Source organism: Trichechus manatus, unplaced genomic scaffold (assembly GCF_000243295.1).
Source record: "Trichechus manatus latirostris isolate Lorelei unplaced genomic scaffold, TriManLat1.0 scaffold00052, whole genome shotgun sequence".
NCBI lineage: Eukaryota > Metazoa > Chordata > Mammalia > Sirenia > Trichechidae > Trichechus > Trichechus manatus.
The window spans coordinates 13,969,135-13,982,727 of NW_004443988.1; the positions used below are offsets into that span (position 1 = coordinate 13,969,135).

The window sequence follows — 13,593 nt, forward strand, 5'->3', positions numbered from 1 at the left end:
GTTGACATGTCATGGGGTTGTTAACCAATGTCATAAAACAATATGTGTACTGACTATTTAATGAGAAACTATTTTTTCTGTAAACCTTCACCTAAAGTGTAAAAAAAAACTTGTTTTAAAAAATATTTTTGAGATAACTGTAGAAATTTAAATATAGACTAGATATTAGATATTATGGAATTACTTCTACTTAGTTTTGAGAATGATACTGTGATTATCATTTTCATAACTAAGAATTTCCTTATTCTTAGAAGATACTTTTTAAAGTAATAGTGAAGTGCCATGATAACTGCAACTTATTTTGAAAAGTTGTTCACATATATGTATATATAGAGAGAGAAAATAAAGTAACTGTGGCAAATGTTAACAACTATTGAATCTAAGTGGATAAAGTAAGAGTGTTCACTGTATTATTCTTCCAACTTTTCTGAATGTTTGAAACTTTGCTAATTAAAAAGTATAGGGAAAATAATGCCAAGAAGGCAGGCAGGCTGGCAAACTTGTAAATACAGCAGAATTTCTCCATTTAGGGTAACTGAAATTGATAATGTAATTAGTTCATGTAAAATAATTCAAAAATTAATCTCCTAATCCCAATTCATATCACAAATAATTCATTCAACAGAAAGAATAACAAAGCGGTGTCTACTACAAAAAGAAGTCTACGTCTACAGATAAAATATACAGGATATTCTAGTAGTGTTCTATTTAATAAATATTAGTGTTAGATCAAGCTCTAAATTGGTCTTTCTTTCTAATTCCTGGATGAGAGTCCTGGCTTTTTGATAAAAATAAAACAAACCCTATAAAACTGTATTTGTAAATTAACAATCCTATAAAACACTATGCAAACCCTATTGGTGCTGCCTATATATAGTATTCTTGCTAAGGATATTTAACCTCAATCTAATCATGAACATTCAGACTTCAAGGCAGTCTAAAAGACAGCTGAGAAACAAAAAAAGACAGAAGAAATGTTCCAGACTTGAGAAAACTAAAGAGAAATGACAATCAAATGCAAAGTTTGATCTTTGACTGGATCCTGGATCCATTAAAGAAAAATCTATATTTGAATATGAACTATATATCAGATGATATTATTGCATCAATGCTAAGTTCCTTTACGTGATAATGGTATTGTGGTTATTTAGACATATTCTGAAACATTTAGGGAGCAAGAATACTGTCGTCAACTAATCTGAGACCAGAAGAACTAGATGTGCCCAGCTACCACTACTATACATTCTGATCAGGACCACAAGAGATGGATCCTGATAAAAAGGGGAAAAATTGTGGAACAGAACTTCAAATTTGAAAAAATCTAGATTTACTGGACTCACTTAGACAGGAGGAATCCTCGAGACACATTTTTGGGGGACACAATTCAATCCATAACATTCCACCCTTTGGCCCCCCAAAATTCATGTCCTTGCCACATAAACACATTCACCCCTTCGTATCATCCCAAAAGTCTTGAATCAACTTTAAGTGCAAATTCCATCCCAGGGCAAAATTCTTCATCTGTGAAATCTAGAACACAAGTTATCTGCTTCCAAAGTACAATGGTGGAACAGGCACAAGGTAGACATTTCCATTACAAATGGGCGAAACTGGAGGGAAAGAAGGGATAATAGGGCACAAAGCAAGTCAAAAAACCCAGCAGAACAATTTACATTAGCTCTCGAGGCTTGAAAATAATCTTCTCTTCTCTGAGACCATCTAGGCAGTGGCCTTGCTCTCCAGACTCTGGGTGTTGGCCACCCCCTCTAGATTCTGGGTGCATGATGCCCAGCCCTGGACTTTAGTTCTGCCTTCCAGGCCCACTGGAATGGCAACTCTGCTCCCTGAGCTTTGGTCGGCCCCATTTTCCTAGTCCATCTGAGTGGCAACCCCACTCCCTTGACCCCAACATGCCCCATTCTTCTGCCTTTTGGGCATGGCAGCCCCACCCCCTCGGCTTTGGGCAGCAGATCTGGCCCCATGCCCCAGCAATCATGAAAGGCGGCCCCACTCCGGAACTGAGGTGGTGAAGATCTGACGCTTTGAAATGTAGGAGGCCATAGCTCCACGCTTTGAAACCCCAGAGGCTATGATTCCACCCTTTGAGACCTCAGAGACTGTGGCCCTACCCTTTGAGACTGAGGCAGTTCAGCTTCCTGTGCTTCTTGTCTCTTCAGCTTCTGCTTCCTGGTTCCTTGGCCCCTCAGCCCTCCTGGGCCGGCCCAGCCTGGCCCCTGCCCTGCTTGGACAAGTGGTACAAAGCCCTTTACTTCTACCAATAAGTGCCTGGAGAAACCCTACTCCAGTTAGCCTCCTGTCTGAAGGCACTCAGCTCTCTCACTCTGTGGGTCAGCAATCCTAGCTCCGCCAACAAGTGCCAGAGGCACCCGACTCTGCCAGGAAGCCTCCTGCCTGAAGGCACTGAGCTCTCTCGCTCAGTGGGTCAGCTCCCACATCATCTCATGCCAGACTCCTGGTTCTACTGCCACCTTTCTCTGCTGCTGCTTCTCACCATCTGTGCCATCTCCAGTGTTACAACTCTCCTCACTTCCTTCTGAGCCCTCACTAGAATTGCCTTTGACTTCCATAATTCTACCAATGGTCCCTTCAAGGCAATCTAGGCTTTTACTATTAGGCACCTTAAAATTCTTCCAGCCTTTGCCCATTACCCAATTCCAAAATCACTTCTACATTTTAGGTTAACTGTTAGAGCAACATCCCACTCCTCGTACCGAATTGTGTCTTAGTTACCTAGTGCTGCTATAAGAGAACTACCACAAGTGAATGGCTTTAACAATTTATTCTCTCACAGTTTAGGAGGCTAGAAGTCCAAATTCAGGGCACCAGCTCTAGGGGAAGGTCCTTGTCTCCTTTCAATATCTGTGGACCCAGCATTCCTTGGAGATCTCCATGTGTCTTGGCATCAATCTTCTCCTGGGTCTAGGAGGTTCTCAGCACAGGGATCTGGGTCCAAAGGACACACTCCACTCCTGGCTCTTCTTTTTTGATGCTAATGAGGTCCCTCCTATCTGTCTGCGTCTCTCTCCTTTTATCTCTTGTAAGATAAAAGGTGATGCGGCCCACACCCCAGGGAACAACATCCCCTTACACTGGATCAGGGCTGTTACCTGAGTAAGGGTGGTGACTTAAGTAAGGGTGATGCATCCCACTCTAATCCTTTCTCATTAACATAACAAACATAACCTAATCCTCTTTAACATAACCTAATCCTGCCTCATTAATGACAAGCAGAGATCAGGCTTTATAACATGTTACAAAATGGAGGATAATTACATCAGATCACAAGATGGAGGACAATCACACAATACTGGGAATCATGACCTAACCACATTGACACATATTTTGGGGGGACATAATTCGAACCATGACAGAGGGGAAGGGAAGCTAGATCAATGGTAACAGAACAAAGAGTATGGAAATAACGAGAATATAAAAATTGTAACCAATGGCACAGAACAATTTGTATAAAAGTTGTTAAGTGGGAACCTAATTTGCTGTGTAAACTTTCACCTAAAACACAATAAAATATTAAAGAGTTACTGTCATCAAAAACTTTACTTTCAACTGGCTCAGCCAAAAAATAAGGGAGAAGGGAATAAAGGTACAAGCAGAGAGGCTGAGAATGAAACCATACGTACCAAGATGTTCACCACGTATTTATACAAAATTAAATTTTACCATCCTTTACCTGTGGCAGGGTTGATGCTTGCAGCAATGTGAAAATGACACAGCACATTAGCATGGTGGGAAATGTGTCTCTGAACTTCATGTGTTCCCATCTGGTCAGGCATTAATTCATTGTGAGTTACAAGAACAGAAGATCTTCTTTGTCCTTTTCTTAAATTTTTCAAATGGTGTATTGTCTAAAATAAAACATAATTGCTAAGTCCAACCAACTCTGGGAGGTCTAATAAATGCCAACCAAAGTACTTTTGATTATTAAGGATTTTAAGATCTCTCTGCAAAACCTAACCATTTGAAAGAATGCTGGAAATAGTCTCCATAGTTCTTGTAAATGTTACAGTTTAAAGCAAAAAGTAGCTGCTCAAAGATACTTAACGTTATCTACAAAAACTCTTGTCAAGATTAGGAGGTCCCAAGACTGGTTTTTGTTTTAATATCCCCCACTACTGAGATGTGATTTACTGGTCATAAAAGTAAAGGGGAAAAAACCCTACCAGGAAGAATATCCCTCCCAAAATTCTCATTTAGAACAAACATAATTTATTCCCTAATCATAATTGGACACAACAGTTTATACTATCTATAAACAATCTAATTTCTTAGCAGAAAGCACTGTTATATCATGAATACTATACAGTAAAACTGGAAAAATTATTGAACTTTCATAATATTAAACCATGGAAAGTGTAAAGCAATCATATGAGTTCTCGTGTCTAACATCTTAATAAACAACATTCTTATTCTTAATGATCAAAATAGCCATTTTTTATCAGAATAATAAAAATAAAATTTAATCCTCAAACAAAAGTGATTTTTTTTTAATTACAACTGATTTTAAGAACTTTTACATCCTTTATTATTCAAAAGTGCTTACTCCTATAAATTTCCTTATTTGACGTGCAAAATGAAAGAATTAAAATTACATTATTTACCTAGACTACAAGTCTAAGATAGTTACCATCTGTCTTTGGCCTCTCATTGGCATAAAATGAGTAGTCTGACAGGCATAAAATAAAGGGAAATTCACTGCTATTAATTTCATCATTACATGTACCGTGTGCACCACCTGCATCTTTGCTTATAAGTTTCCACCAGACTCATGTATCTTCAAAATCCATTCACCATCCTAAATAATATAGTACCTCAAGAGCATGCTGTATTCTGTCTTTGTGTATCCCAGCATGAGAAAGATTGCTGGCAATGCTGGAAGTGGTCGTTTCACAAATCTGCTCACCCAAAAGACAGTCTTCTGGTAATAAGGTTTCTGCCCAGAGTCGGCAGATACCATCATGGCATGAAGTTAATAGTACGTTACAGACAGAGCCCCTAATGACAAAGAGAAATAAATAGAGGTAACTATAAATATCAATACCATGAATTAATCTTTTAAAGGCTAGTAATATTTGGATCTTTGTGTATAAAGATGACATTAGCGTAAAATTAGCAGTGTGGCCTATGAATAGTTATCTTCCCAAGAATGGTAAAAGATTTCCACTGATTATTACACACTGTTTTCCACACTGCTCATACCTGTTAGGTGACAGGCTGGATACAGGGCTGCAGTTAGTTACCATAAAACAGAGGCAGCCTAACCGTCCGTGACACTCAACTTACTTCATTAAAACCGTGCCCTAAACAGCTAACCTAAAAAACAATGTAGCATGCTTCCAACTGCTTTAGAAATCATACTGTATGATGAAAAAGTGGTCAATCAAAGAGCCTGTGATAATGTGTATCACTGTGAACATCAGACAAAAGTAGGAGTGGTCTTGACAAAGAAGTAGAAATTAATGCCAGATTACACATGTGCTGCTTGAAAACTAAATTCTGCAGGAATATTAGTATCTTCTAAGCAAAACACATGAACTAAATAGCAAAAGAAAATTTAATCACTGCAAATTACAGAATGCCCATAATAAAGGATCATTAAAAATTACATTATCTGGCTTATGGCAGCAGTTGCATCATTTCCTGTCATCCTTGTTATAATCTAAACAGTTACAAATAGGTTCTTAAAGATGAGCATTTTCATAATAAAACTGTAAGGAGCATATCACTCCAAAGTATAAATCAATTTCCATTATGTTAAAATAAGCAAAAAAGCCACAGCATTAAGCAGTTGAAGTGATTTAACCGGTTATTATAACAAAAAAAAAAAATCATTCACCCATTAAAAAATGCTCACATAGAATCTGACTCTGCCAGAAGTATTCTGCAAATATTTTCAATAGATACAAATAACTTAAGCAGAATGAATTTATTTAGATTCCAAAAATGTACTAATTTCCCATGCTCTCATTTACTGAGCACCTCTATAATGTAAGTGGCACTTCCTATCACGTATAAACAGTTTCCAGATATACTTAGTAAACAGCCCTCAGTAATGAACATAAATCTCTAAACAATCTTCTTCCCAATAACTTTTTTAGAGCTGTATTATATACATTATATAATACAAGAATCATTTGTATGAGCTATTTATATTTTAATCTTCTAAATACCCTTAAGAGATGCCATACCATGAGGAAATACTTACAACAAATCTTTTGAGAAGGTTCTGTTGATAGTATACCTGATAAGAATCGCATATCTAGCCACTTTATTTGTTATATATGATATTCTTTACACATCGCCATTGAGTCTCATAGTGACCCTATAGGATAGAGTAGAACTGCCCCATAAGGTTTCCTAGGCCGTAATTTTTACGGAAGCAGACTGCCACATCTTTCTCCCTTGGAGCGGCTGGTGAGTTCAAACCACCAACCTTCCAGTTAACAGCCAAGTGCTTTAACCACTGCACCACCAGGGCTCCTTATGATATGCTTTACTGCCATGTACATTATTGACAGTTTATCATTATGCTTTATTTTCCCTCTATGTGTGCTTTCCTGTTACTTTCAAACATTTCTTTCCTGGAAGCTTCTACTACCACTCCTATTACTAACAATAACACCAGCTAACATTCCTTGAGCATACACTGTGTGGAAAGCACTCACAAACACAATTTAGTCTCACAACAACTCTCTGAGGTAGATACTATTACTACCCTCTTTCTACAGAGAGTTTAAGTTAGTCAAAATCTCATACTGCTATTGAAAATAACAGGATTTGAATTTAGGCAAATTTTTAATTCCAGGGCCTACACTGTTAATCGCTACCATGTCAATACAGTAAAAGGATCTTTATTTTCATTATTTTTATAAACATATAAGCATACAAACTGAAGTTATATGATGCATTTGTCTAACCTGGGCATATACTTGCTAGTTTTACGCCATGAAAACCCTGTTACAGCTCGGGGATGTGCCAAGTAAACAAAGGAAAACTGAGTACACGCCTGCCTCCTTTTCACTTCGTGATGATCTTGAGGTATAATTGAAGACTTCCAACCAGTCATACAGTACCACACTTTCAAAAGACAATCATCCTGCAAAAATATACAATTCAATATAAAATTAATTTCTACATTCACAATTCAAAATTTAAATGGCTTGAAGAAGTTTTAAAAATTAAACTATATATAAAAACTAATATGTGACATATATATAGTATAAAATCAAATCTAAAATGATGTTTATTACTCTAAAGAATACAATTTTTGAAAAGTAAGTTGACAGTTTGTTCATTATCAATCCTCTCTATGTAACACGTAATGGAGACTGACACCAAATTCCTCCATTACAACGTACATGGGTCACTGTTGAGAAAAGATTCTAAAACCAGATGCCAGCCTCTTGTTGCCAGTGATAAGGATAAAAAGGTGCCATATTATCAGTCATCGTTATCATCCTTCTCCTTCTGAAGAGGGCTACAAGGGTGGACTTCTTTTTATATATAAATAGCTTCTAGCTCTAAGTGAGGAGTCAGCAAATGTTTTCTGTGAAGGGCCAGATAATAAATCTATTAGGCTTTATGTGCCACACAGGCATCTGACCCATATTCCTCTTTTTTTTCTAACAACCCTTTAAAAATGTGAAAACCACTCTTAGCTCCAGGACCATAGTTTCCTGACCCCTGCTCTAAGTGATTAGAAAGCCAGGCACCACCTCTATGACCACTTACAGTATTTATAGGTCTAACAATAGGTGTTAACTTTATCATTTTACTTAATTCCAACAATTTTATTAAAGGCCTAAATAACTGTATCTTATTTAACAGAAACTATAGTGCTTATACTTAATGGTGAAACTGCATTAAGGAAAATAATGAAATGTTACCACTTATGCAAAAGACTCAATTTCTAACAAACACTGAAATTATGTATTCCTGAGAAATGTGTACAGGTCCAAATATTTTCATCTGGACTAGACAAACACTTGTTGTTGTTGATTTTCCCATCTTGGTACTCATTCTCAACTGATACTGCATGATGAAACATGTCTGCATTAATGTCTCACTTTTTTGGATAATTTAATTAGACAGTAAATCTTTTTAAGTGCTTACTCTGAGACAACCACTTAGCAATATACTATTTGCTTTCCTCCAAGTACCTTACTCATCTTAGCATCATTTTCACCTAACCAAACTCACAGCACAACGTAAGGCAGTGGTTTTCAGATTGCGCACCATAGAGATACCCAGAGCCCTTCAGGAGTCACAAAGGAAAAGGCAGAGAACCTCCACAAGGTGGCACTCTAGCCCCTTTTCCCATTCCCAGCAACCTCCCTGTCAGCTGAAGAGACTCCTCTTTCACCTGTCACTACAAACTAATGTAAACTGAAAACAAGGTTTTAATTCTCCCTGTTGAAAATAAAGGAAGAGGCTCCCCTCCTTCCCTGTTCTTTCAGAATTCACTTTAGATAACCTGTAATTGTAAAATCTTTCTGTCTCTTTGAAAAGCATGTAAATCTAAAGCGTTAACTCAAAAACCTGGCAGCCACCTCTTCAAAGTGTGACTTCAGGTAACCTTCCCCTACCTTCCATTTTCTGGTGAGGAGATGAGCAAAATCTTAGGCGGCTCAGGTCCCACTCTGCAAATCTACCTATATGAATTTACATAAAGATACTAGAAAATTATCAAGTTTATTTTGAAACATGAATGTGAATGGGTTGTACCCACTCAGCTCTACAAAGAGTAAGACTGCTTTCTGTCTCTGTAATCTCTTTAGGAGATTGCCTGTGGTGCATCACATTCTGGTTTAAAGCTTATTCAATAATAAAATTTTTCTTTCTCTTCTATATTTATGGAGAGGTTTTCTGAGTTGGGAGTAGATTTTGTTCTTAATGATATTTCTCCAAAAGTACCTAAAAATCTAAAGCCACAAGAGAATTAAATTAGAAGTCAATACCAGAAAGAGATCTAGAAAGTCTCCAAATATCTGGAAACTAAACACACTTCTAAATTGCAAAAGAAATTTTTAAATATTTTTAATTGAATGAAAATGAAAGCTCAACATATCAAAATTTGGGGGATGCTGCTATGATAGAGTTAACTGCTTATATTAGAAAAGAAAAAAAATCAATGATCTAAGCTTCTACCTTAAAAAAAAAACAAAACCTGTTGCCACTGAGTCAGTTCTAACCCACAGTGACCCTACAGGACAGAGAAGAACTGCCCCATAGGGTTTCCAAGGAACGGCTGATGGATTCAAACTGCCGACCTTCAGCAGCTAGTAAAAGAAGAGTAAAGTAAACCCAAAGTGAACAGATGTAAGAAACGGTGAAAAAAATGAAATAAAATATAAACAATACCAAGAAATCAATAAATACAAAAGCTATTTTTAAAGATTAATAGAATTAATAATCTTCCAGCTAGAACAATCTAGAAATAGAAATCACAAATTACCAAGATCAAAAATGAAACAGGGGACATTACTACAGATCCTACAGATATTAAAAGAATAATGACGGAACATTATAAATAATTTTATGCCAATAAATTCAACACTTTAGATACCACTGAGCAATAAACGAAACAAACTACAGATACACAGACCAACACGGATGACTCTCAAAAACATTATGCTACATGCGAGAAGCCAGACACAAAACAGTACATACCATATAATTTCATTTATAGGAAAATCTAGGAAGGACAAATCTAAACAACAGTGATAGAAAGCAGAGTAGCAATTAGCTGAGACCAAGGACAGGGATGAGAATTAACCAAGAAGGGTTCAAAGGGAAACTTCTGAGGTGGTGAAAATGTCCTATAACTTGGTAACTTGTGGTCTATACATGTGTCAAAACTCATCAAACCGTACACTGAAAAAATGTACATTTTATTGTATGTAAATTTCACCTCAACAAAGTTAATTTTAGAAATGAAAAGACAAGATTTACGTACAAAGATGCTTCTTTTTAACAGAAATGGTAAGAAAAATTAGATCACTTAAGGTCTGTTAATAGCGCCTGGCAGAACACAACACAGAGTCCCTGACGGAGCAGCAGAAAGTGGGGTGCAGAACAGAAATTCTAGTAAAAAGACCAGACTTAATGGTCTGTCTGAGACTGGAGGAACCCTGGAAAGCATGGCCCCTGGCTTCTCTATCAGCCCACGACTAAAACAATTTCTGAGGCCAACTCTTCAGGCAGATTGGACTGGACTGTGGGACATAAAATGATACTTTTGAAGAGTGTGCTTCTTAGCTCATGTAGATACATGAGACTAAATGGGCAGCGTCTGTAGGGAGGTGACGTGAAAAGGCAAACGGGGTTAGGAGATGGTTGAAAGGACATGGAAACTCAGGGGTGGAAAGGAGGAGTGTGCTGTCACAGTATAGGGAGAGTAATTAGGGTCACATAACAATGTATGTATAAATTTTTGTATGAGACTAACTTGAAATGTAAACTTTCGCTTAAACTACAACAATAAAGAAAAAAAAACAGTTGCCTGGCTAAGTTAAATTATGACATTTATTCATATAATGGAAAACTATGTAGCCTTTAAAAAAATACAGATATATATGTACGTTTCAAAAAACTGGAACCACCTAAGGTCCATTAATATTTGCCCGGTTAAGTAAATTTCGGTACATTGATTCACATAATAGCAAATTATGTACCCTCTGAAAGGAACACAGATATATGTGTATTGACATGGCAATCTACCCATGATACATTAAGAAACAGAGTTAAAGAATATGGTCCCATTCAAGTGTGTGTGTATGTGCACAAACACATTTGTGTGGTTTACAAAGGTGTCAAAAAGTCTGAAAAGATATATATTAAATAGGAAATAGTGGCCTTTTTTAATTGAGGGTAGGGCTGTTTGGCAAGGGACTTTCACTGTCTCTGCATGTTTTTATAATAAGTACACATTATGTTTAAAATAAAAGTAAAGATATTTCCATGGGGGGAATGGTTGGTAAATCAATCCTTAAATAATTAAAACACTGAATCTAGAAACAGAGATGCGCTCTCAGAGGAGGAAAGGCTCTGGGAACGCTGTGCAGCCCTCTCCTCCTTCCCTTCCTGCCAACATCACCCTCCTCAAGAAATCTTTTCATCCTAGGCCATGGAAAGCCCTGTTTTTCACTCACAGAGGTAATTCTTCTATTAAAGAAAAATGTTTTTTGAAGAAAACAGAATATTTTAAATCACTGCAAACTTTACAAAGGAATCAATTGTTACAGAAAGTGCTCAGATACAAACTTTATGAACATAAACAAATAGAATTTAAGTAAATACCTAGCAAGCAAACAGAGAAAATCAATTCTTGAGCTGAAGATTTAATCGGGTGTGACTTGTGGGGAGAAAAGAAAAGACTATCTTTAAAAGTAAGATTTGATGTTAAGCTCAGATAAAAAGTTATAATCTTAAGCCCAAGAAAAATCCAATTTACCACACTTATAAAAAACAGATCTTACCAGCAGAAGTGTTCAATGAGCTGTAATATTAGAAATCCATAAGATAACTGGATCTGCGTCCCACAGCTTCTAAACTGAAACCCTGTCACGCGTACCACAGGTGGCGGAAAACGCCATCTAGTGGCAGATCACACAGCCACCATCTGTCTTATCAAGTCAGAAAAACCTGGCTTTATTAACAGAAACAGAAACAGATGGTGCAAAAAAAAAAAAAAAAAAAATCTGCCCAACATTCCAAAGTCAGTTTCTGTTCATTTTATCAAGAAGATATTAATTAGATGTACTAGCTTCTCAAAAATGTGAGGAAATAAGCTTAAATCCATGATATTTACTCACTCCCAAAGGATCCTTATCAGTAAAGCCTTCTTACTTTTCCATAAGAATTATGAAACACTTAGCTCTTAGAAGGACAGACTAATCTTATTATTTTAAAAAGTACAAGAAAAATACATAATTGCGAATGCTATATGCAATTAAAAATTCAGCCAAAAAAAAATTAGGCATTATGGAATATACGAACGGAAAGAAACTGCCTTTGAGGAGTTTAAAATCTACTGTCCCATTTAAGAGGAAATGCTTTTAGCCTACTTACTGGTTTGATGCACAAAGGCATCTTTCAGGTTCCCTCGGGCTGAGAATTCAAATATTCAGATGTTCTGACAATGAATACTGATCATCTTATATGGGTCATAAATAGCTTTTAAAGTACCAAAGTGACCCTGTCAAAAGACCTAAAGCTTCTCAAGGAACACCTATCTCAATTGGCACAACATAGTTTATAAAGAAAATGTTCTACCTTCTTCTTTGGTGAGTACCATCTGGGGTCTTAAAAGCCTGTGAGGGGCCATCTAAGATACTCCACAGGTCTCACCCCTTCAGGAGTAAGCGAGAATGAAGAAAACTAAAGATACAAGGGAAAGATCAGTCCAAAGGACTAATGGACCACAACTACCATGGCCTCCACCAGACTGAGTCCAGTACAGCTAGATGCTGCCCGGCGATCACTACCGACTGCTCTGACAAGGATCACAATAGAGGGTGGTCCCAGGCAGAGCTGGAGAAAAATGTAGAACAAAATTCTAATCACAAAAAAAGACCACACTTACTGGCCTGACAGAGAATGGGGAAACCTAAGAGTATGGCCCTTGGACATTCTTTTAGCTCAGTAATGAAGTCACTCCTGAGGTTCACCCTTCAGCCAAAGATTAGACGGGCCCATAAAACAAAGCGAGACTAAAGGGGCACACCTGTCCAGAAGCAAGGATGAGAAGGCAGGAGGGAACAGGAAAGCTGGTAATAGGGAACCCAAGGTTGAGAAGGGAGAGAGTTGACATGTTGTTAGGTTGTTAACCAATGTCATAAAACAATGTGTACTGTTTAACGGGAAGCTAGTTTGTTCTGTAAACCTTCATCTAATGTACAACTGAAAAAAAGACCCAAAGCTAAACCCACCACTGCAGAGTTAATTCCAACTCACAGTGACCCTACAGGACAGGGTAGAACTGCCCCATAGGGTTTCCAAGGCTGTAAATCTTCATGGAAGCAGCCTGCCACATCTTTCCCCTGCAGAGCAGCTGGTGGGTTTGAACTGCCAACCTTTCAGTTAGCAGCCAAGCAGTTAACCACTGCACCACCAGGGCTCCTTTGCCAAAACATCAAACACCCTAAAACAGTCCCAAAATTAGGCAGTTGTGACACAGCTGAGGCAAACATCACACACGGGTAAGCAAAGTGAGATATCCGGAAACATGACAAATATGAGGGGAATGGAATCAACTAAAGAAACAGAAGAATCTGGAAAATAAGACACTTATTGTGGGTATTTTAACAATCCATTTGTTTTTAGGAAGAGATGGACATTCTGTAATTTGTGTCAATGTACCTATTCTTAATACAATCAAATTACATGTCTTCCAGTGTATTTCAAACACTCAATTATTATATTACATTTGGTCATTTCCAGATACAGATTTTTTTTTCCCATACAAAAATTTACACATACCTTGTAATGTGGCTGTAATTGTTCTCCCCATACTGTGACAGCATACTCCTCCTTTCCACCCCTGACTCCCCATGTCCA

General features: G+C 37.3%; 1 protein-coding gene across 5 annotated transcripts in view; it reads right to left on the reverse strand.

Moving 5' to 3' along the window:
* The window catches only part of DMXL2 (Dmx like 2), a 210,201-nt gene that overhangs the window by 114,929 nt on the left and 81,679 nt on the right, over positions 1–13,593 (reverse strand). For all 5 annotated transcript variants that reach the window (XR_002824321.1, XM_023732477.1, XM_012555896.2 and 2 more), the window contains 3 exons: positions 6,954–7,132; positions 4,848–5,031; positions 3,710–3,884 (listed from right to left, as the gene is read on the reverse strand). Coding sequence is in view for 4 of the 5 variants with exons in the window: in XM_023732477.1 (XP_023588245.1) it covers positions 3,710–3,884; positions 4,848–5,031; positions 6,954–7,132 (538 nt within the window). In the remaining variant the exon portion in view is untranslated. The remainder of the gene's footprint in view (positions 1–3,709; positions 3,885–4,847; positions 5,032–6,953; positions 7,133–13,593) is intronic.